The 23056-nt window shown below is 58.0% G+C and overlaps 2 protein-coding genes across 4 annotated transcripts in view; one reads left to right on the forward strand and one right to left on the reverse strand.

The window, feature by feature from the left end:
• Nucleotides 1-23056, reverse strand: part of LIMS2 (LIM zinc finger domain containing 2) — a 41989-nt gene that overhangs the window by 6106 nt on the left and 12827 nt on the right. For all 3 annotated transcript variants that reach the window (XM_039253221.1, XM_039253219.1, XM_039253220.1), the window contains exons 2-4: nt 12515-12674; nt 9879-9945; nt 9500-9620 (exon numbers count right to left, since the gene is read on the reverse strand). In XM_039253221.1, the coding sequence (XP_039109152.1) occupies nt 9500-9620; nt 9879-9945; nt 12515-12670 (344 nt within the window). In that variant the 5' untranslated portion in view covers nt 12671-12674. The remainder of the gene's footprint in view (nt 1-9499; nt 9621-9878; nt 9946-12514; nt 12675-23056) is intronic.
• On the forward strand, nt 1515-11287 carry GPR17 (G protein-coupled receptor 17). The gene is made up of 2 exons (XM_039253222.1): nt 1515-2580; nt 5904-11287. Exon 2 carries the CDS (start codon nt 5936-5938, stop codon nt 6953-6955), a length of 1020 nt encoding a protein of 339 aa, XP_039109153.1. The 5' UTR covers nt 1515-2580; nt 5904-5935; the 3' UTR covers nt 6956-11287.

Genomic DNA, 23056 nt, shown 5'->3' on the forward strand with positions numbered 1-23056 from the left:
TCCATTTGCCTTATTTGTGTCTTTTCTCCCCAAAGGGTGTGAAGGGCAAGGGGCCCAAATAAGTGCCCAGTAGGCCACTTGTTAAGCCGCTAACTGGCTTCAGGCTGTGCCCCACACAGGGTAGCGGCTCAGGCCGAGTCTCTGGTGCATGAGTGAATGAATGATTGTAAGAGACGGGAAGGGAGGGACAGAGGGCATCACCTCCCATGACAATGCAGCTAGGCCAGGCCTGGGAGCCTGTCCCCTAGCCAGGGCGCCTGCTGCCCACGGGACACAGATATGGCCTGTGGCTGCAGTTTTCATCTCCCCAACTGAGGCTTTGCCTCAGTGCCCCTTATGTCCCCAGACCCCCTTCTCCACCCCACTCACCCAGACCCCTGACCCCCTGGCACAGCCAATCCGAGCAGAAGGGCTCCCCCGTCCACACAGTGCCCTCCGCCTGCTTGGATCTCTATCACAGACCCAGCATTACTCCCGTGACCCCCACGCCCCATTCTGATGACTGACCTTGGCATTAGGACAACACTCAAGGGGCACCTGGGTGGCTCAGTCAGTTAAACATCCGACTTCGGCTCAGGCCATGATCTCATGGTTCATGGGTTCGAGCCCCGTGTCGGGCTCTGTGCTGACAGCTCAGAGCCTGCAGCCTGCTTCAGATTCTGTATCTCCCTCTCTATCTGACCCTCCCCTGCTCACACTGTCTCTCTCTTTCACTCTCAAAAATAAATAAAACATTATTTAAAAAAAAAAAAGGACAACTCTCAAGCCATGTGGAATAACTTTTGTTTCAAAGCTATAGAAATTGGCACAATCCCCCAGAATTCTGTTGCAACGATCGATGCCTTTACAGCTACTGTCAGCAATCGCCCAACAACCAAAATACCCAGCCTGGGCCAGGCGGTCAGACACACTCACCTGAGTCAGTCCTCCACGCAGGGCAGCGCCGGGGAGGAGCCGCACACCTGCACGTCCCACGGGCTCCCAGCCGAGACCCAACTGGGGGGCCTGGTGCTCCACCAGGTCCCCCAGGTGGGGAAAGCTGGCCCCACAAGATCCAAAGGCAATCCGCAGAATGTTTTATAGGCAGAATGAAGATGGGGCCTAGGAATTCTAGCATCAAGGCGCAATAGAAAAACCAGAAGGGGCGCCTGGGTGGCTCAGGTGGGTAAGCACCCAGCTTTCGATTGCGGTTCAGGTCATGGTCTCACGGCTCATGGGTTCAAGCCTGCACTGGGTTCTGCACTGACCGCCTGGAGTCTGCTTGGTTTCTCTCTCTCTCTCTCTCTCTCTGCCCCTCCCCCACTGCATTCTCTCTGTCTCTCTCTCTCAAGATAAACTTTTTTTTTTTTTAAAGAAAGAAAAGAAAAACAAGAACCAAAACACACACAAATCATAAGATTTTCAGTGACTCATGCTTGGGCTCAAATCCTGGCTCTGCTGCTTCTTGGCAAGTTACTTCATCTCTGAGCCTTAGTTTCTTCATCTGTAAAATAGGCAACAACCCCACCTGCATAGAGTTGTGCAGAAAACAAATGGCAGTTACTTCCCAGTGATAGCTATGGACATTTTTTAAGGTTTTAACTAAAAAATAGAAGTCTTTTGAGATGAGGCATGATACAGATGTGTCATCTGGGTTCCCTCATCACCAGATGTGTGATCTGGGGAAAGACAGGGAGACACAGGCTTCGCCAGCTCTGTGTCAGGAGCAGCCAGCCCCACATGCAAGCCACCCCCCACTCCGGGCTCCAGCCACCCCCAGGGGACACTCAGGGGCCCGCAGGCCTTGGGCAGCGGTGACCCTGTTCACAGACCCTCTGTCCAGAGGAGGCGCCTGCACAGGTAGAGGGTAGGCCTCGCTGGTTGAGAGTGTCCCCACGGGCACAGACAGCACTCTATTATGAGGCAGCTGCAGCTGTGCCCCGCTCAGGATAAAGGCCATGATTTATTCCGCACGTCCGAACGGAGCCTAATTATACGGGGCAAGACACAAGGACCCTATAGCAAGTGTCCTGAAAGACTCCCCTCTCATTCGACCAAACAAGCCTCCTCAGGCTCCCACCCTCTCCATTCACAGGACCCCCTCCACTGTCACCAGGGCAGGCGCGGGAGCCCAGGCCCGTTGCCATGGTGGCCAGCCCCTCCCTGCCCCCCATCGGTAGGAAATGATCCTGTGCTGAAACGTCCTCTTGTCTGTCAGTGCCAGCCAGTCCCCCCACCCCGCCCAGCCCGCGCCCACTCCACGGCTCCGAACACAGTCACACACTCGGTCTCTGTGACGCTCAGTGGCCGGGCCGGGGGGCGGGCGTTTTGGGGGGGGGCACGCGGGCTGGGACACACTGGAATATTCACGGCCCAGGGGCAGCAGAGGCGGCCGTAGGAGTGGCCCACCACACAAGGCCCCCCTCGGGAATGAAGCGGCCTTTCACGTCCACGGACGCTGCGGCCTCTCTGCTCTCCTTAAATAGCCGGCCTCCCTCCGCAGCTGCACGGAGCCCACCGCCCGCACCGCTGCCCCCTGGCCACAGCCCACCCGCCACCCCGCAGCCCTCCTGTCCCTGCGCCTGGACCCGGCAGTGAGAGGTAAGGACCAGGGCCCGGCTGGGGCAGGCAGGCAGGCGGCCCAGGGGCCAAGCAGAGGCCCCCAGAGCGAGGGCAGGGACCCCCTGTGTCTCTGATAAAGAAAGCTGTCCTGCTCTGATGGCAGCGGCCCCAGTGGGCGGCGCTCCTGTTCCAATGTGGGGGATGTACGGAGGGTGAGCGCCTCGTGCACAGTCCCGCGGCTGCTCTGACAGGCAGCCACACTCTGCACCCATGCTCTCCACCACTGGGCCACCATGGCACCACGGGCAGGAACCAGAAGACGGAGGTGCCAGCCCATGCCAGGACACCGTTGCGCCCGCCTGCCACGGCCTCGGCCCCTGGGGCCTCTGCCCACTGCTCCCCTCCACGGAGGCCCAAGGCTTGCCCCACAGCCCCAGAGCCCCAGACACACACTGTCCACACCTGCACTCTAGGTGCCCACACCACTTTGTCCTGAGCAGCACTATATGGAGCTAGCGAGCCAGGTCCAGGCCTACAATGTCTAGGGTCGCAGGGGCCCATTGCAGACCACACTGCAAAAATCAGGATCAAAACTCCCTAAAACAGGAGAGGTCAAGAAACCCCAACAAACCAGAAACAAGCCTAAAAGCACTTGAAAATTGAGCTTAGAGCCCGGAAAGGGCACTGTGCACGTGGCACCTTCAGCAGTGGTGGGAGCCAAGGGCACTGGGCGGGGCGCAGAAAGCCAGGTGCTGATGTGCCCGCCGGGTGCCACAGCAGGCCAGCAGCAGCCCGTGCAGCCGGGCAGGCCCCCCATCTGTAACGCTCCGCCCTCACCACCCTGCACCCCTACTTTCTGGACAAGCAGCCCCACATTTTCACTTTGCACTAGATGCCGAAAATTACATCTGCGGTCCCGGGGCCAGACCCCAAGGAGGTGCCACGAGGCCTGGGGGAGAATTCTAGTGTGAGCCCTGGGGCCACAGTCCCGGCTCCGATGCCCCCAGAGGCAGGCAGTGTTCCGGGAGGTGCTGGGTGCCTCTGATGCGACTTCCAACCCTGGGGCCGCTATCCCTCGCCAGATGACCTTGGGCAAGCTAGCCCACTTTAAGCCTTGACTTCTTAATCCCTAACATATAAAAGGGGCCACAGACTCCTGCCTCCTTGGACTGGCAGAGCGGGTAGTCGGTACCTGTGAGTAGCCCTCAGGGAGGGCCAGGGTCCAGGTGTGAGGGGCAGCTCAGAGCAGAGGGGACACAGCACCGGTGCCCTGCCTGACCGTCCCCTCCCCAGCCAGGGCTTCCCCGGCAACAACCCTTCGGGTCACAGGCACCTGGACACAGCAGGAAAACAACATCTGTGCTGGACTGTGGGCATCCCGACCTGCTCTAGAGCCAGGAGAGGTCAGGTGGACAAGGGGGCCTCCCTGGACCCCTTCAATGACTAGCCTGTGATGTTACTGGGAGAGCACCCCCTTTACTCGAGAATGGTGACTGGCCAGATGCTCTCTGCCCCTCACCGCGTTGCCCGTGGCTCTCTCCTGCCCAGCCAGTAGGCCTGCACCCCTCTGTGCGTGTTGGGGGGTGGGGGCGGCTGCAGGACCACCGTGGTGGTGGATGAAGCAGGAAGGGGAGCATCCAGCCGCGGCCCAGCTGGAGGCCCAGCATACCCACAGTCTGGACCCCTGCCCTGCTCCGTCTGCTGAAGGAGAGCACGCCGGGCTCTCCCCACATGCTCTGCTCTCCATCCACTCCCAGGGTGGCAGCCAGCCACATCCTCCTTGGGGGGCTGCCGTGCCAACAGAGCTGCCAGGGCACCTCCTGAGGGACGCCCCCTCTTCAGCTCAGTCCCTGCCAGAGCTCTTACCAGGGCCATCAGGAGAGGGAGTTGAGGCCGGGAGGCCTGCTCCATCCAGCTCACACTGCCGGGCTCACCCAGGGTAGTGCCCTGGCCCTGCCATGGCCACGGCCTGCGGGGATGTGTCCTCTCTCCTGCCCGAGTGCGGGTGTCAGGAGCAGGGTTTCCTGGGGAGCCCCAGACGCTGCAGTGCAGGCAAGGGGCTGCGAGGCTGAAATTCCAAAGTTGCTCTCCCCTGGCTATCCTGCCCCCTTCTGCCCACACCCCCACTCCCAGGGCTAGTGAGGGAGGCAGGCTATTTGGGGGCTTCCTCTCCCTTTTGGATCCCTTGAGTTGGTCCAGATCAGCTCAGGAGTCCGTACTGTCCACGGAGCCAGAGGGCCCACCCAGAACGGGGTCACCAGACATAGCTGGCCAACGGCAGGGCTGTCCTAGTAGAGAATCAGCCTCCTGCTTGTTAAACTACTCCAGGAGGTAAGATGCCCCACCCCCATGCCCCCAGGCCTAGGCAGGCTTTCCAAACTACAGGCCTCCACCCGTGAGGATGTCCAAAATGGATCTGGTAGGCAGAGTCCAGAAAGCTTGAGAGACCTTGGGATGCAGGCCTGGACGGCACCTTCGGGGCTGGCAGAGAGCAGGCCTCTGACCTCCCAGAACTGCCCATCACTGAATCCCTGGTGGGGCCCTCCTGGGCGGCTGGTGCTAGGGCAGTTGTGGTCAGGGGCCAGCATGGAGAAGCATAAGGCAACGACACACTTGGCACTAGTCGTGAGAAGTGCCACGAGATGGCCAGGAAGGGTCCCAGGACTTGGGGTGAGCAGGGTTCACCCGGCAAGGGTGGGGCTGAAGAGGAACTGGCCAGGCCCAGGCAGCAGGCTCTCAGAAACAGGTGACCTGGGGGTGCCTGGGGGGCTTGACACTTAAGCATCCGACTCTTGGTTTTGGCTCAGGTCATGATCTCATGGCTTGTGGGTTTGAACCCTGTGTCTGTCTGTCTGTCTGTCTGTCTCAAAATAAATAAAAAAAAGTTAAAAGAAAAAAAAAAAGAAATAGGAGATCTACCCACCTACCCACTGGGAGTGAGCTCAAGGTTCCCATGCATGACCCCGGGCCACTCAGGAATCACCCCTGGGAATCACAGAGGAAACTGTGGGGCCCCTCCCTCCGTCCCAGGGCCCCCAACAGGTGGGATTCGCTGTCCAGTCTCCCTGCGGTGTTGAGCCCACACCCTGGTCTGAGAGTGGATTTCCAGGATCCACGGCCCTGGGTCCAGGCTCTCACGTGCCCTGTGAGGACACGGGTGGGCAGCGGGGAGGCAGCCCCAGCAGCAGCTCGGCAAGCTCCGGCCCTGGCTTCCTTCTTGCTTTTCGCTGAGCTTCAGAAATCCTCTGACACCACCCGCCCCCGGGCGGACACAGGGGTGCCCTTCGTAGTCCCCAGGGCAGGGCTGAGCTAAGACGCTTCGAGGGCCCAGGCTCTGGAACCTGTCTGCTTGCCCCCTCCAGGCTCGTCCCCCAGCTCTGCTTCCGGCTGAAGCATGAATGGCCTGGAGGTGGCCTCCCCGGGTGTGACCGCCAACTCCTCCCTGGCCACCGCACAGCAATGTGGCCAGGAGACGCCGCTCGAGAACGTCCTCTTCGCCTCCTTCTACCTCCTGGACTTCATCCTGGCTTTTGTTGGCAACGCCCTGGCCCTGTGGCTTTTCATATGGGACCACAAGTCAGGTACCCCTGCCAACGTCTTCTTGATGCACCTGGCCGTGGCCGACTTGTCCTGTGTGCTGGTCCTGCCCACCCGCCTCGTCTACCACTTCTCTGGGAACCACTGGCCGTTCGGGGAAATCCCGTGCCGCCTCACCGGCTTCCTCTTCTACCTCAACATGTACGCCAGCATCTACTTCCTCACCTGCATCAGCGCTGACCGCTTCCTGGCCATCGTGCACCCCGTCAAGTCCCTCAAGCTCCGCAGGCCCCTCTACGCACACCTGGCCTGTGCCTTCCTCTGGGTGGTGGTGGCCGTGGCCATGGCCCCGCTGCTGGTGAGCCCACAGACCGTGCAGACCAACCACACAGTCGTCTGCCTGCAGCTGTATCGGGAGAAGGCCTCCCACCACGCCTTCGTGTCCCTGGCTGTGGCCTTCACCTTCCCGTTTGTCACCACCGTCACCTGCTACCTGCTGATCATCCGCAGCCTGCGGCAGGGCCCGCGCGTGGAGAAGCGCCTCAAGAACAAGGCGGTCCGCATGATCGCCATGGTGCTGGCCATCTTCCTGGTCTGCTTCGTGCCCTACCACGTGCACCGCTCAGTCTACGTGCTGCACTCCCATGGCAGTGGCACCTCCTGCGCTGCCCAGCGCATCCTGGCCCTTGGAAACCGCATCACCTCCTGCCTCACCAGCCTCAACGGGGCACTCGACCCGGTCATGTACTTCTTCGTGGCCGAGAAGTTCCGGGATGCCCTGTGTAACTTGATCTGTGGCAAAAGGCTCTCCGGGCCACCCCCCAGCTTTGAGGGGAAAACCAACGAGAGCTCCCTGAGTGCCAGGTCAGAGCTGTGAGCCCCAGGACGCCGCGCCTGGGCCCAGTCCAGTCTGTCCTCAGGGGGACCCCTGCATCAGGGCGCAAGCCACCCAGACTCGTGAAGGAGAGGTCCACCTGCTCCCTAGCGGGTCGCTGCCGCTCTCCCCAAGGGGGAAACTCGGCACCCAGCACCAGTTCTGTCTTACCTGACATGCAAACCCCAGCAGGACCAGTGGGCCACCCCTATGGCCGAGGCCATGTTGAGCCTACTCACCTAAGTTACTAGACGCTCAATGACTTCAGCCCGTGGCGAGGAGGCCGGAGGAACAGCTCTTGGACCATGAGCATCCTTCTTTCCCAAGGGCTGTTGGCTAGACTCCCAGCCTCCCTCCCACAAGAAACAGCAGCAAAACTCTACAGAGAGCCCAGAAGGCAGCTGTGAGCGACTCAGGAGAAGGGGGTGCAGGACTCCTGGGGGAGGGGGAAGGAGGGGTGGGTAGATGTTTCCTTTGAAGCACATGGTGCTTTGAGTTCCCTGGGTGTCACCTTTGCCAGGTGATCTCTACGTTTAGGGGACAGGGACTGTTAACTCATAACTGAGTGTTGTGAGTACATTTCAGGCTGGCCACCAGGCAGGATCCAACAAATGTGGCCTGTGGGGCCAGCAGCACAGTGCCAGGCTCCTGACCCCTCCCGCTGTGACCCGCATGCAGACCTGCACGTGGCCTGGCGATCCCAGAACCTCTGGGCAGCTGCCCGGTCCCATTTGGGTCCTGGGCCAGCACACAGCATGGGTACAGTCACAGCTCGAGGACACCACCAGCAGGGAGCCGGCACCTGGCACGTGACCCTTGCTCCCACTAACCCAGACCAACAGGTGTGTCCTTAGCCCTGCTCCCCCCAAGGGGCTCCACTGGCCTCAGTGGGCCAGCCTGGGAGCCGTTTCCTCCAGAGCACGGCCCCTACCACCCTTGCGGGTCCCTATTTGTGCCACACGTAAACATCAGCGTCCTTTAAGATTCTGAAGGTCACTGTGCTGGGTCAACAAAAGTCCCTTCCGGAATGCCTCCTCCCTTCGACCCCAGGGTGGCAAAGCGGAAGTGAAGGCAGGAGTGGCCAGGCAGCACGCGCTTCTCTGCCCCTGGTTCTGAAACCCCCGCAGGCCTGGCCCACGTGGATGCTGAGGCTCTGGCCCGGCCTGGAGGGTCTGCATGGGGGCCACACTTCCTTTACAGCAGTGCTTTACTTCCCTGAGCATGCCCAGCCTCTCCGGGCCTCCCCAGCCCGTCCTGCGGCACAGGGCTCAGTGTGCACTGTAGCTCAGAGAGAGGACGCGCTCGGGCCCACACCTGGTGGGCGAGGACCCCGGATCAGCAGGGGACCCCCGTGACACTCCTGCTAAGTGCTCTGCAGACACCAACATTGGGAACAGGGGCCGCAAACAGGGGACATCACTACAGGTGGCCCCAGAGCGAGCGGCGGCAGAGGACGGAGGGGGACAGGTACTCAGGCAGGAGAGGGTGGGGGAGTCAGAGACAGCTGGGGTGGGTGCACGGGGAGGAGACACCAGCGTTTGGAGGGGCCTGTTGCATTTGGGAGACTTGGCGGACACCAAGAGGTTGGTGCGTGGGCAGCTGAGAATGTGAGGGACAGGGGCGCTGCGGTGTGGATCTCAGTTGTCCAGCACTGCATGCCATTCGCGGCTCTGGGGCTTTGGACAGACACGAGGGCCATGCGCCGAGCCTCAAAAGAGGCGCCATGGAGAGGCCGGTGGGAGGAGGGAAGTCAGAAGAGTAGAGGGAGCGGCGCAGCCATGAGGCAGAAGGAAGGCATGAGACACAGGTCCCGGACCCAGAGGGGAGGCATTCCAGCAGGGAGGAGATGCTGAGGGAGCCTGCTGAGAGGCCTGGCCAGATGGACAGTGGGGGGCGTGGGGGGCAGTGGGAGGGGGCAGCGGGAGGGGCCAGCAGGGGCCGGCTAGAGCTGGAGGACAGCTCTGGGGGAAAGCGAAGACTGAAGCCCACAGCCCCTTGGGAGACTGAGGGGGGAGGAGCCAGGACAGGGAGGGGAGCTGAGATAGGAGATGCACAGGTGCAGGGAGAGGGGGGAGCCTCCCCCTTCCCCTCCCCCTCGGGAGGGTGCAGAGACAGCTGGGGGAGAACAGAGCCAGGCTTCCTGGAAGGTGGGAACTTGATCTCCCAAGTCAAGAAATCTGAATGTAAGAGTAAATTTGGGCCCCGTGGTTGTGTGATTTCTCTCCAGCGACATTCAGCCCTGAGTACACAGAAGGAGGTAGACATTCGGGGTCAGCGGCATGGGCTAGCCAGGCAGCAGTGACAGCCCAAAGCTCCTCACCCAGCCACTGCATGTGATGGCTCCTGCTTCCACCACCTTCCTCCTTTCTGCCTATTGTCGGCTGCTCCGGAAGCACCCCCAGGCCTGGGCAGGCCCTGCCTCGTCGCCCCCTACTCTCTCCAGCCCCAGCCCCAGCCCGCCCCTGTAAACCAGGGGACACAGCACACGGGCACAGGCCACACCACCTGGGGCAGGTGGTGAGTGGTGTCTGGGCTGGCCCGCCTCACCTGCCCGCGTTCTTCACGAAGCCCAGGTCAGCCAGCTCGATGTCGCACAGCTCGCAGCGGAAGCACCCAGGGTGCCAGTTGTTGTTCATGGCCTTGATGACGCGGCCGATGATAAACTCACCTGGAAGAGATGGGTCCCTGCTTGCCAGGGCAGGCATGCGCCTCACCCCCACTCCGCAGCCCCCTCCCAAGCCCTGCCTATGCCTGATGGATGTCGTGCTCCCCTGAGACTGGCTGGTCCCCAGCTTCCCTCCCAGAGCCTGGAAAGGCGATGCCTGCAGACAACTAACGCTCATGGAGGCAGGGTGCAGGGCGGTCAGGGAGGAGCACCTGTGCTCAGGTCCACCTGCCCCACCCAGGTGTGCTGCACCCCTCTTACCGCAGGAGCCACAGCATGGAGCAAAGAGCATCTGGAAGTCGTGTTCGCAGTACTTCCGGCCTTCGAACTGCAAATGGGCCAGCAGGGAAAGTTCAAGCAAACCCCATCATTCTCCCCAAGCTGGCCGGTCTCTGTTGGGTCAGGACCCACCCTTGGGCAGGCTGGACAAGCATCCTGACTTGTGCAATTGCTACCACCACAGGAAGCAGGGTGGGGGTGGAGGAGGAGGCTTCCTGGAGGAGATGGTAAGGAGCTGAAAGACCCGCAGGGGTGGGGGTGCTGAAAGGAGGGCATTCTGGATGGAGGGAGCAGCAGGGGCAAGGCCTGGAGATGGAGGGAACTGGCGCATTCAACAGGGCAGGGCGGAGGGTAAGTGAGGGGTGGCACAGAAGCTGGGAACTGGGCAAGGCTGGTCCTCAAAGGGCTGCTGCTGTTTCCACAAGACCTTGGTCCTGGGAGGGAGCCGAGGGCTGGGATCAAGTCTGATTTATAAATGTCACTTGGCCCTATTTCCTGCATGTTTTCTCTGTGTGAGAAGTCCATTTCCCCCAGAGGCCACAAGAGACCCAGAGAGGAGACACAGCAGGAGAGACACAGGAAAACATGGGGCCTGAGGGGCACCCTAAGTCCTGCAGCCAGCAGGAGCCACCAGCCATTGCCCCCGTCTGCCTCAGCAATGACAGCCCAGCTCTGGCCCCAAATGTGGCCAGACCCTGTCTCTGCTTTCTCCTCCCTTGGCAATTTCATTTTTTTTTTTTAATCTGGTTTGCCTTCTTTTCTGAAATGAGTTTCTTACTAAGCTGTGACTGGATATAGCCCTAGCCAGTGGCTTGTAGAGGCGGCAGGCGTAAAATTCATTCAGCAACAAATATTTCCTGAGTGCCTACTGTGTGCCAGGCTCTGTTCTAGACACATGGCCACTGCTCTCGGAGCTCTGCCTCCCTCCCACTGCCTCTACAGTGGGCCAGCCTTTCCCAGGAGACTGGAAGGCGCCACGAGGAACAGCTCCTCCCCCACCGCCAGAGGCGCTCTTGAACCCCTTCCCCTGCCAGTCCAGTCAGCTGTACCTTTGACGTCTCTGCAGCCTCTGGCCCCTGGTCCCCACCTCCACTGCAACCACCTGGGGTACATGTTTACCAACCAGCCCTTTGGGAGATGGGGTCTGGTCTGCAGAGTTTGCCCGTTTCTATGGTGTAAATATTTCCATCATGGACAAATGTCAAGCTACCAACATGAGATCAGTGTGCAGTTAACACATGCGCAGTAGCATCGCGGGACTCTTTCCACCAGCAAGATCAGTAGACAAATAACCTCAAAGGCACAGGTGACAGTAACATGTAATAAAATAACTAGGAAGTGGTGAGTTCTGAGTATGTGTTACCTTTGTTTTTAATAAAATTTTATCTCCTGTACATGTATATAATTTAATTTTCTTAGTTTCTTTAAATGTTGTATTTATTTTTGAGACAAAGACAAAGCATGAGCGGAGAGGGGGAGGGTGGTCAGAGAGAGAGGTCACAGAATCCAAAACAGGCTCCAGGCTCTGAGCTGTCAGCACAGAACCCGACGCAGGCCTTGAACCCACGAACCATGAGATCATGACCTGAACCAAAGTTGGATGCTTAACCGACTGAGCCACCCAGGTGCCCCAATAATTTAATTTTTACTAAGAGTTGTGTTTAGGGGCGCCTGGATGGCTCAGTCAGTTAAGAGTCTGACTCTTGATTTTGGCTCATGTCATGATCTCACGGTTCATGAGTTTGAGCCCTGTGTCAGGCTCTGTGCTGACAGTGCAGAGCCTGCTTGGGATTCTGTCTTTTCCTCTCTCTCTCTGCCCTTCCCCTGCTCATGGGTGCATGCTCTCCCTCTCTCAAAGTAAATAAATAAACATTTTTTGAAAAAGTTGCATTTATCCACTACCTTGCAAGATTATTGAAAATATAAACAATGTCCTTTAAGAGCCAGTGTGGCCCAGTCTAGATCTTTTCACTTGATCTGGACTCTTTCAATAATTCAACTTCTGGTCCTACCTGTTCTGTAGCTTCATGTCCCTGCCCCCAATTAGTCTCTCCTCAGCACAGCAAGGATAGTGGTCCTTTTTAGACGTCAGATAGGCTGCCTCCTCCTGTGCCCCAAATACGCTGCATACTCTGACCTCAGGGCCTTTGCACTTGCTGAGCTCTCTGATGAGTGCTCTTCCTACAGATGTGTGCACAGCTCCTTTACCTCATTCAGGTCTGCTGAAACATGACCTTCCCTCACCACCCGCCCTCCTTACCCCAAGATTCTTTATAACCAGAGCACTGAGTACTATCTGATATGTCATACATTGATCGTGTTTGGATCTGATCCCAAAGGAGGGTATGTGCCCGCAGGGCAGGGTGTTTGCATGCCATGGCCTCCCAGAGCGTACCCAGAGGAGGCTGGGTGAGTGGTGACCCTCCCTCAGCACCCACAGCCACCGGGGTGGGGGGTGGAGGGGGTTGGGATGTGCCCACAGTGGGGCAAGCTCAAGGCCAGGCACGATTGGACAGGACCAGGGCTGGGCACAGGCTCCCAGAAGGCAGCCTCTGAGCTGCTCCGGGGCTCAGGCTCGAAGAAGGCCGTCCAGCGCAGGGACCCGGGGGCATCCTCACCTCGTAGAAGAGCCCCTCGGGGAAGGGCCGGAAGCACTGGGCGCACACGAAGCAGTGCTCGTGGTACAGCTCTCCGTTGCTGTTAACGATCCGCTCGGCAGGGGCGAAGCGGGCCTGGCAGCGTTGGCAAACCGCATTGGCCAGGGCGTTGGACATGTTGCTGGAAGCCGGAGAGGGAAGGGGAAGGTCAGCACTGGGGAGGGGCCGAGACCTGCAAGCCCGGGGTCCTGCGCCTTCCCGGGTGAGGAAAGCCGCTGTCCTTGGCAGAGGGCGGCGAGCTGGCGCTGTGGGGGCCCGGCAGCATTCGGCCGGCCCAGCCGCCCACACAGCACCCGCATGGCTGCCCGCACAGCGCCAGCACAGCCGCCCTCACCACAGCCGCCCGCACAGCCGCCCTCACCACAGCTCCCGCACAGCCGCCCTCACCACAGCTGCCCTCACCACAGCCGCCCGCACCACAGCCGCCCTCACCACAGCCGCCCGCACAGCCGCCCTCACCATAGCCGTCCGCACAGCCACCCGCACCACAGCCGCCCTCACCACAGCCGCCCGCACCACAGCCGCCCTCACCACAGCCGCCCGCACAGCCGCCCTCACCACAGCCGCCCGCACAGCCACCCGCACCACAGCCGCCCGCACCACAGCGCCCGCACAGCCGCCCTCACCACAGTCGCCCTCACCACAGCCGCCCGCACCACAGCCGCCCGCACAGCCGCCGGCACCACAGCGGTCCGCACCACAGCCGCCCGCACAGCCGCCCGCACCACAGCCGCCCGCACAGCCGCCGGCACCACAGCGGTCCGCACCGCCGCCCGCGCGCCGCCGGAACATGTGCCGGAGCCGCCATGTCTCGTGCGCACACTAAGTGCCAGCGCACGCGGGGCAACGCGCGCTCCCGGACGGCAGCCCGACGAGGCTAAGGTGGCACCCCTGTCCTACAGGTGGACAGGCCGAGGCCTGGGACACCAGTGTCCTTCCCAAGACCACCCTCCGAAGCCCCCAGTCTTTCCACCATGCCCGGCCGCCCCCACGGACTCCCACGTAGAATCAGACGTGACCACACACACGCTGGTCAGGGCGGCAAGGGCTCAAAACAGACGCTGTCACGGGGGCCTGGGCTGTACGTCCTCTCGGAGCCCGGACTCCCAGCCACCGCAAGTCCGTAAGAGGGAGAGGGGCCAGTTAGGTGAGCCCACGCCCGGCCCACAGGAAGCCCGCACGAAGGGCAGAGCGTGGTAGCCAACGTCTCCGCCGGGCTTCCAGGCTGCTCAGGCTTCACCTGCTAGGCCAGGTGTCCGTGCGCACCTCGGCTCCCCATCGTGCCTCCTGTGGCCTCTTCTCAGGGAACCAGAGTCTCTCGGGTGTAGAACTTCACCCAGGCTCACATCAGCGGCTCTTTATGCCACTTATTTAATCCCTGAGGCATCCCTCCCCTCCAGATGGAGACCTAAGGTTCAGAGAGGTTAAGTAACTTGCCCAAGCTCACACAGCAGATGATAGTCCAGATACGAACCCAGATTGGTGGGACCATAATGGCTCTTTCCTCCACACCAGGAGTTAGTTGCAGATCACCTGCCCCAAAAAACATATAACCACCCCACCATGGAGAAAGGGAGAATGTGAATGCTTGGGATAGGAACAGGCTGAGGAGCAGATGTCCTCATCCGCGAGGGTTTCCCTGCTGTAAGTGTCAGGCTTGCCTCCTTCTGGAAGGAGTGGAATCCAAACTGTGTGCTGAGGGGCCCTGGGGCGTGGCCAGGAGGAGCTGTGCCAGACTGACAGCCTCTACGCCTTTCTGACACCTGGATGCCAGTGACTTTTGCTATAAGGGTAGCAAACAGGTTTTGTCTCAAGTGTGAACTCTGACAGATTGGTGGTGGCTGCCTGGACATCTGGCCAACGCAGGATGGGTGGGCCCAGCAAGGACAGAGACAACCAGCTGGCAAAGTCAGGTATGCACAGCGGGTGGCCAGACACAAGCTCAATGCTCTTGCGGACATCCTTCCAGCCTGTCCTGCCTCCGGGGTATGACGCCCACCCCTGTCTTGCTGACACAGTATTATGAGAATTCTCACGTGAGTGACGCTGTTTCGGGGACATTGAGCTACGGATCATAGGGAGGAGGGCTCCCCAAACAGGATGAGCCCAGGAGGCCGGGGAGGGCTCTGCCCGCCGGGGGGTGCGGGCTGTGAACCGTGGGTCTAACGGGGACTGCTAGCAGCTACTCAGCTTGGAGAACGCACAGAGCAGGGGCAGGGCCGGAGGACTCTTCCATAAGCCTTGCCAGGCGTACTGGATCCTATGACTTAGCCGGCCCTTGGCTGTGTCTGGGGCACCAAAGCCACCTTGTCACGTACTGGCCACAGGGGCAGGAAGAGTCGGGCAGGGGTGCAAGAGAGGGTCTTCCTACAGCAGCCACCAGCCCCCAGCACACGCCATGCATCCTGCCCAACCCCCTGAGGACTCCAGGAGGTGGGCCAGAAGTCAGGGGACCGACTGCCTAAGCCCATGGAGGGCTAGGCTGGACTTCATCAACACGGGCCCCTTCTCCCACTGGAAAACACTGCGAACCTAGCCGCTTCATCTTCCCACGACACACGCCCAAGGTGGTGGGGCGGGGGAGGGAAGTTCCAACTGCGGGCTGTGCACAAGACCTTGGAGAAGTGAGAAATCAACAGGAAATCCTGTGACTCTGGCTCTGGAATTCCCCCAGAGGACCCAGAAGATGAAGCCAAAGCAAGGATTCGAGCCCAGCCCCAGGCTTTGGGATTGCTGCTTAAATGCAGAGCCCTGGGCCGCAACCCAGTGAGCGCCTACACGACCCCAGCGCCTCTCAAAGCCCCTTGCCTCTGGCCTCCAGGGATCCAACTCCTGCCCCCAGCCGCCTGCCACTAGACCACTTTACCAGCCTTCAACCATCCCGCCCTGTCTTCTGTTAAACTCTCCTCTGCCATTCGTTTCACTGTGACTACGTTCTGACCAGGACCCTAACAGACACCACCCCTGGCGGCTGGCCACAACCCACCTCCCTGTTCATCTTCACACAGTCCCATAGCCAGAGGGTGGCTGGTCTTTAACCGGGCTATGTCTAGTTCCCTGGCTGCATCTTGGGGGCCTCAGGCCGAGGATTTTACCATCTGTCCCCTACGAATATACCTTGCACAAGCCTTGGCACAGGAAGGTGGGATGTGAGGGGTGACCACCTACCTGTCACACCCACTGGCTGTCCCAGCCCAAGTCTTGGGGGCAGTAGCACCCCCAGAGCACTCCTGTGACCACATCCCCAGGCCAACCTGCTCAGGACCACAGACAACACTGGCCTAAGACAGAGGAATGAGCAGATGTGCAAATGGCCCAATAGCCGAACCATGTCACCATCAGAGAAATGCCAGCTGTCCCCTGCAGGACGCAAGGACCCAGGAGGGGGCTCTGGAATCCCCCCTCCATGCTGGAATCCTCATGGCCCCAGACACCAGCTGGGGGAGCTGGAAAAGGGCGCCGGCTTCTCTGGGCCTCATTTCCCCATCTGCAAAGAGGTGTGCCAGAGTAACAGGCGCAGTGGAGAACCCAGGGCATACGGCTTGTTGAGCGCAGGGCCGGGCAGGCTAAGTGCTGGATAAAGAGAGCTGTTGTTTCCCAGCGACTCTGGGAGGCTTCCAGAGCACCTCCCCCGCACCCAGTCCTGGAGAAGGCCTGCAGCCCGCCTGGGCTCCCTGCAAGAGGGCAAAGGGTGGGGGATGCGGGCATTCCATGTCCTCCTTCACACATTCCAGCCAAGAACGGGGAGCACAAAGTCAGCCCAGTTACCCTCCAAGGAGACACCACCCTCCTGCCCCAGCCAGACACCACCACTCAGCCTGCTGAGGGCACGGCCAGGAGCCACGTGCTGTATACAGCACCGTGTACCTCTTCTCCAGCCCTTCCCAGCACCCCAAAACACTTGCAATCTTGACAGCCCAACGCAAGCCAATTCGTGAGTCTGTGCAAGATGTCATGAGTGACAAGATGTCACCGTGCCTTACAATGACTATTAGCCTGGGATGGGGAGAGCCCTCTCTGTGCCAACTTCTTATGAGGACAGGTTGCTGGCTCCAGACAAGGTAACTGAAGTACAGAGGGAGGGTGAATAACCTGCTGACACTCACACAGGATTAGACCATGTTCTCTCCTGGCAGCATTATCTAGGCACAGCCATTCAAAACTCTGGTTTTTTAACAACCCTAGACCTTACTCCACTCCAGCCTCCCACCCATCTGAGCCTAGAAAGACAGAGTGAGGGCCTGGGAGGAGAATGAGTCAGTGTCACCGAGGCCACGTCAGCCCAAGCAGTAGTCAGTCCAATACGTGTGCTCTATGGCCAGGCACCCCAGGCTGCATCCCGGCTCAGGTGCTCCCTGGCTACATGTTCTGCAACAAAGCACTCTCTGAGCCTGGGCTTCCCCATCTGTAAAATGGGCTAGCAACAGCAACCTCCGGGGGTGGTTGGGAGGGCTCAGTGAGGTGACACAGCCCATAACTGCTCCCTAAGTAGCATTCTTCCCCGCCTTCATCCAACAGACCCTCACGGAGCACCTGCTCTGTGCCCAGGCCCTGCCGCAGGTGCAGGGAGAGAAGGGGGATCCCACCGCGACAGGACGTCAGAAGCTCAAGAGGAAGCTGCCCCGGCACAGCCTGGGCCTCCTCCCGGCCACTCGCCCACAAGTCCAGTCAGAAGCCAGCAGCTGGAGTCACCTGGCTGCACGCAGGAAACGGGCGTTTACACAGAGCCAGCTCCACACTCAGCCTTGGGAAGGCTGGAAAATTAAATGCCGCCTTAGGCTGCCACACACGATGCATTTCCCCCACCAGAAACGTATTCCCGATAGGTCTGGAGCCTGCGGGAGGTTACGTGGCTCTTCCCAGAGCCCCAGCAGTCCCTCTCTGCTTTAGCAGCTTCATTTACTCTTAAGCAAGTCATTTACTCTTAAGTGGGTGCTCTTTAAAAACTGTCACCCCAGGGTGCCTGGGTGGCCCAGTCGGGTAAGCATCTGACTTCAGCTCAGGTCATGATCTCACGGTTTGTGGGATCGAGCCCCGTGTTGGGCTCTGTGCTGACAGCTCAGAGCCTGGAGCCTGCTTCCAATTCTGTGTGTCCCCCTCTCTCTGCCCTACCCCACTAACACTTTGTCTCTCTCTCTCTCTCTCTCTCTCGAAAATAAATAAACATTTAAAAAATAAAAATAAAACTGTCACGCTGATCACAGGACCGAGAAAGGGCATGAGCCAGAAGTCCATAGGAAAATAAAGACAGGTTGCAAATAAACATATGTGCCTGTCTGCGTGGGACTTTCCCGAGGCCTGGTTTCTGTGATCACACCCACGTGCCCTCCTCACACAGGCCTTGTTCTTGTGCTGCATCTATACTCTGGAATCTCTCTCCAGTAGGGCCTCTGACCCACCAGCCCCTGCACCACATCTCACTCCACCCAAGTCAAAGGCCACGCTCTGGTGAGCTTTCTAGCATCCTGAGCCTCAGGTGCCCCACCCAAGCAATGCTTGTCCGGTCCCCGTCCCGGTGTCCAAGGGGTCTGAACTCCGCCTGAGCAATAGGGGCCCGTCTGCAGCTATGTCCCCTCCCCTACCCGGTGCACCGCCCCCTGCTCTGTCCTTAGCCCCAGACATCTTTGGTGGTTCAGTCCTAATTACCCCTCAGGAGGACGGCCCTGACTATGGGAACACAGGAAGCTCAGAGCAGGCAGTGTAGCATTAGCCCCTGGACCTCCTTTCTTCCCTGGGTCCTTGGGTCCCCCTACCTCTGTGACTGCTGCTTCCCTCTCTTCCACCACTCCTCACCCCCTCCTCCCAACCTCAGGGTCCTGCTCCTCCCCCACCTCCTCCTCTGCCATCGCACCTGCACATTCCTGACAATGACCCCAAGTTCACAGTCGTCTTCGCTCTCTCCCCAACTTTCTACCAGAAGTTTCCACCCAGGTGGCCCCTGGGGCCCAGCCCCAGCCCCCTAAACCCACATACTGGTTCCACCACCATCTACTTGCCCCCTCGGACCTTCCCAGGGTTAACTCATCCTCTGAGATGCCCTGGGGGTCCATCCTGAGCGCCACAGGCAGCCCTGCCTGCCCAAAGGAGGCTTTCAGTGTCTACACTGGCAATTCTCCCTGAGATAAAGCAGCTGAGGCTCTGGAGTCAGTCCAAACCGGCTGTGAATCGCAGCTTAGCCATTTTGGGATGGGTGAAGTCCAGCAGGCTCCTTGACCTCAGTTGGTTCATCTGTAAAGTGGCAACAAAACGACCCCAGTCTGAAAGCAGGTGTGGGCGCTCCTTAGGACAATTTAACCCTAACACCCCATTTTCCGCGCCCTGCCCAGGAAAGGTGATCACAGACGAAATCAAATCCACGAGATTAATCGCGCCCTCCCCCCAATTTTATCGCCAACCCAGGCGCCGTCCCTACGCCCTGGGCTGCCGGGCTCCTGCCGTCGGAAGGGCCAAGCGGTGTCCGGGGAAAGGCCGGCAGCCGCAGCTTTCCGGCCATTGTCCCCGCCAACCCCGCCCCGGCCCTGGCCACCTACCCGGGCGCTGCGGGCGGCGGGCTCTGCCGGTGCTGGCGCCGCCGGTACAGCCCCGACGCGGCGAGCGCGCCGAGCCGGGCTGCCATGGCGCGGACCTCCTCCTCCCGTCGCGGGGCGGCCCTGCTCCGACCGGACCGCCCGGAGACCACCGCAGCCTCGGGGCGCAGCCGCGGGGCCGGGAGCCGCAGGGTGGCGGGCAGCCACCTCCGGCCAGACACCACGACAGCCAGCTACGGGACAGGCCGGCGTGCAGGGGGCGCCTCTCTCCCCCACCCCCTCTGGACAGGAGCTCACGTTACACACTGCGATCTCCAAAGGGCAGCAGAGTCAACTCCAAATAGAAAGGATATTGTTCTTGTAGCGGGGGCAGCACAGTGAAAGCTGAGGCTGGTAGGGTTGGGTCCAGACTGGGGAGGGGACTCGCTGGGAAGATCCCAAGCAGCACTAAGGTGAGGTCCATAGTGGCAAGGCAAGATGCTTGGAGGCCCATCCCAGGCTGCTGGGAGCCTGAGAGGGAACCCTTAGCCCCCTGACATGCTGATGATGGCCCACCGGCTGAGGAGGGCAATATGGGGCTGATCTGCTTTAGAAATCCTGGAAGAAGCCTGTTTCTTCCCTGAGAGCCTGCCCCACAAATGTCCCCTAAACCCCCAGTCAGGGCCGCCTCCGTTCCCTGGATCTGACCAACAAATTGCCAAGCTCCCACAAGAGGACCAATTGCCAAGCTCCCAAAAGCTTTCTCTCTGTGAAAGCTCAGAAAAAAGGTTACCCCCTAACTTGCCAGGAAAAGCAGAAACAGCAGAATGTGACAGAAGACAGGAAGGCATGATTCCCATGCATTTTTACCTAAAGAGATCAGCAGGGTTATTGGGATCCAAGTGCAAACACCCAAGGTCAGCGTCAGAACTGTGGCCACTGCTGGAGGAGCAGGCCCCGTGGTCAGCAGTGAAATAAGGACCCATAGCACTCCTGGAGATCTTTAACACTGATTCCATTTTCCTGAAACACCTTTCTAGTCAGGTCAGAAAGCACGAGCAGTATCTGCCTCTGCCTTCCAAAGAAACAGTAGCTATCATTCTGAACAGCAGGGCGCGGGTCCTCCGACTCTGGGGTGGAGGGAAAACTTTGGAGGGGATCCACTGGTGCTCAGATGCCAGGCCCACATTCCGAGAAACATACCTCATCCAGCAAATCCAAACTCATTAACCACACTGGGGGGCAGCTCAGAGACACAGCCAGATGACTGCAAACATTGCGTGCGATGTAACTTGTAAATACAGGTCAATCCCAAAAGGACCAGGCACTGATCAATTCAACAAATATTTTTTAAAGGTAAAAGGGCATAGAGGTGCCGAGCTTGGGGGAGCCAACAGGTACAGCAAAGATCACCTCCTACTCTCTGATGGGGATAGCTGAATGCTTAGGAAACCTTATTAGAAAGTTTTGTTAGGCACCCTCCTACACTGTTGGTGGGAATGTAAACTGGTACAGCCCCTCTGGAAAACAGTGTGGAGGTTCCTCAGGAAACTAACAATAGAACTCCCCTATGACCCAGCAATAGCACTGCTAGGAATTTACCCAAGGGATACAGAAATGCTGAGGCATAGGAGCACATGTACCCCAATGTTCATAGCAGCACTCTCCACAATAGCTAAAACATGGAAAGAGCCTAAGTGTCCATCAACAGATGAATGGATCAAGAAGATGTGGTTAATCTAAACGATGGAATACTACATGGCAATGAGAAACAATGAAATCTGGCCATGTGTAGCAACATGGATGGACCTTGAGGGTATTATGCTGAGCGAAATAAGTCAGGCAGAGAAGGACAAATATCATATGTGTGCACATATAGGAGGATTAGGAGGAATTTAACAGAGGACCAAGGGGGAGAAGAAGGGCGGAAACGGTGGGGGAAAGGGAGAGAGACAAACCATGAGAGACTCTTGAATGCTGACAAAAACTGAGGACTGATGGATGTGGGGGGGAGGAGGGATGGGCATGGAGGAGGACACTTGTGGGGATGAGCACTGGGTGTTATGTGGAAACTAATTTGACAATAAACTATTTGTAAAAAAAAAAAAAAAAAAAAAAAGTTTTGTTATAGCACCTTGAAGTCTGTGTCCTAGGGTCTAGGTCCCTTGTAGCAGTCCCACTCAGACCCTCCCATAGGGAAATCCTGAATTCTGAAACCCAGATCTTCCCCAGAGCTGGAGTTCCATCTAAGGAGACAGTATTTATTTGTGGTGTCCACACTTGCAGATAGACTTGGGAAGGAGGCTATAACCACAAGTGTTTTGTACATCATAATTTGTAAATAAAATTCAAGTCCAAGGTGACCTAGCACTGATCAATTCAACAAATATTTACTGTAAGAGGAAGTACCAGGGGCTAGAAATTGAGAAAGGCAATTAGAGTCTGGCTGAGCTCAAATCCCAAATCTGTGCACAGCCTTGTGCCCTGCCCTACCCCCAATTCTGCAGCTTGTGTTGCAGAGGTAGGTGTGGGAGCCCTGCTGGTGTCTCCAGCCAGCACTCTGGCTCTAGTGGACAAAGTTGCATAAACATTGTAAGAGTGATTTTGGCATAAATGGCAGAGTGAGAACTGTTGAAATGTTGTCCCTCCATAAAAACAGTGAAAAAATTAGCAAAAATTGCCAGGATCTACTTTTTCAGAGCTCTGTAAATTAACCAAAGGTTTGCAGTAACCCAGGGCACTTCATCAAGGAAAACAGTCAAATCTTGGTAGGAACAGTGAGCATTGTGACGTTTTAACTTACCCTAGCCTCTGACCCCTACACCCTAACTCCATTGAAGCCCACGTTCCCAGTAATGAAGAAGCAGACAGGGCTGAAGCTCCTTTTTCACTCCCTGGAAGACTCCATTTGAAAGTCTTGTCCTTATGTGACCTCACTCACACACACACAATGCTAAAAGCCTCTCTTGGGGAGTATTTTTCTAAAGTATTACTGTCGTAGCTGCCTATGGTATCATAGTTGTCGTTGCCATAGGCAACAGTGGGGGCAACAGTAAACTAGTCAAAAAGCTTAAAAGAAAAAACTAAAAGGGTGCCTGGGTGCCTCAGTCAGTTAAGCATCTGACTTCAGCTCAAGTCATGATCTCACAGTTCGTGGGTTCAAGCCCTGCATTGGGCTCTGTGCTGTCTGCTCACAGAGCCTGAAGCCTGCTTCAAATTGTGTCTCCCTTTCTCTCTGCTCCTCCCCCCACCTGTCTCTCAAAAATAAATAAACATAAAAAAATTTTTTTAGAGGAAAAATTAAGGAATGATATGTCCTTAGGGGCTTTGAAAAGAACCAAAATAGTCCTGGGAATCTAGAAGGTGATACACAGCACAGGACTATGTGCATGCTTAGAGAAGACCCAAGAAGGCCCTAACTTCTCACTTCTGACCCACCTTCAGGCTCTGGAAGTGAAGGCTAAGGCAGAGTTGTAAACTGCCTGGTTGAATGTTTAAGGTGTGCTGTAACATACACTTAGTGCCCTGGGCAAAGGCCTTTATTGGTGACAGACATACAAGGAAATCTTTGTCCAATCTTAGCTGGCCATTAAACTAACCAAGCAGAGGGGCGCTCGGGTGGCTCAGTCAATTGGGCATCCAGCTTCGGCTCATGATCTCACAGTTCTTGGGTTCAGGCCCTGCATTGGGCTCTTTTGCTGACAGCTTGGAGCCTGGAACCTGCTTCAGATTCTGTGTCTCCCTCTCTCTCTGCCCCTTCCGCACTCAGGCTCTGTCTCTCTCTGTCTCAAAAATAAATAAAAACATTTAAAAAATATCTCTTAAACTAACCAAGCAGAGACTTCAGTGGTTGCGAATAACAGAAATACAGACTTTACAGAATTAGATCTGAAGAGTCACTTAACCAAACAAACTACGAGTAGCAACAACAAACTGGGGATTGAGGGAGAATCTGATTTCAGAATTGCCACATATTATATGAAATGTCCAGTTCTCA

The sequence above is a fragment of the Hyaena hyaena genome, unplaced genomic scaffold, assembly GCF_003009895.1.
Source record: "Hyaena hyaena isolate Hyena2069 unplaced genomic scaffold, ASM300989v1 scaffold_441, whole genome shotgun sequence".
Taxonomy (NCBI): Eukaryota; Metazoa; Chordata; class Mammalia; order Carnivora; family Hyaenidae; genus Hyaena; species Hyaena hyaena.

Bases quoted from the DNA above. Each gene is read 5' to 3' on its own strand.
- GPR17 (XM_039253222.1), top strand. From the start codon at position 5,936: ATGAATGGCCTGGAGGTGGCCTCCCCGGGTGTGACCGCCAACTCCTCC.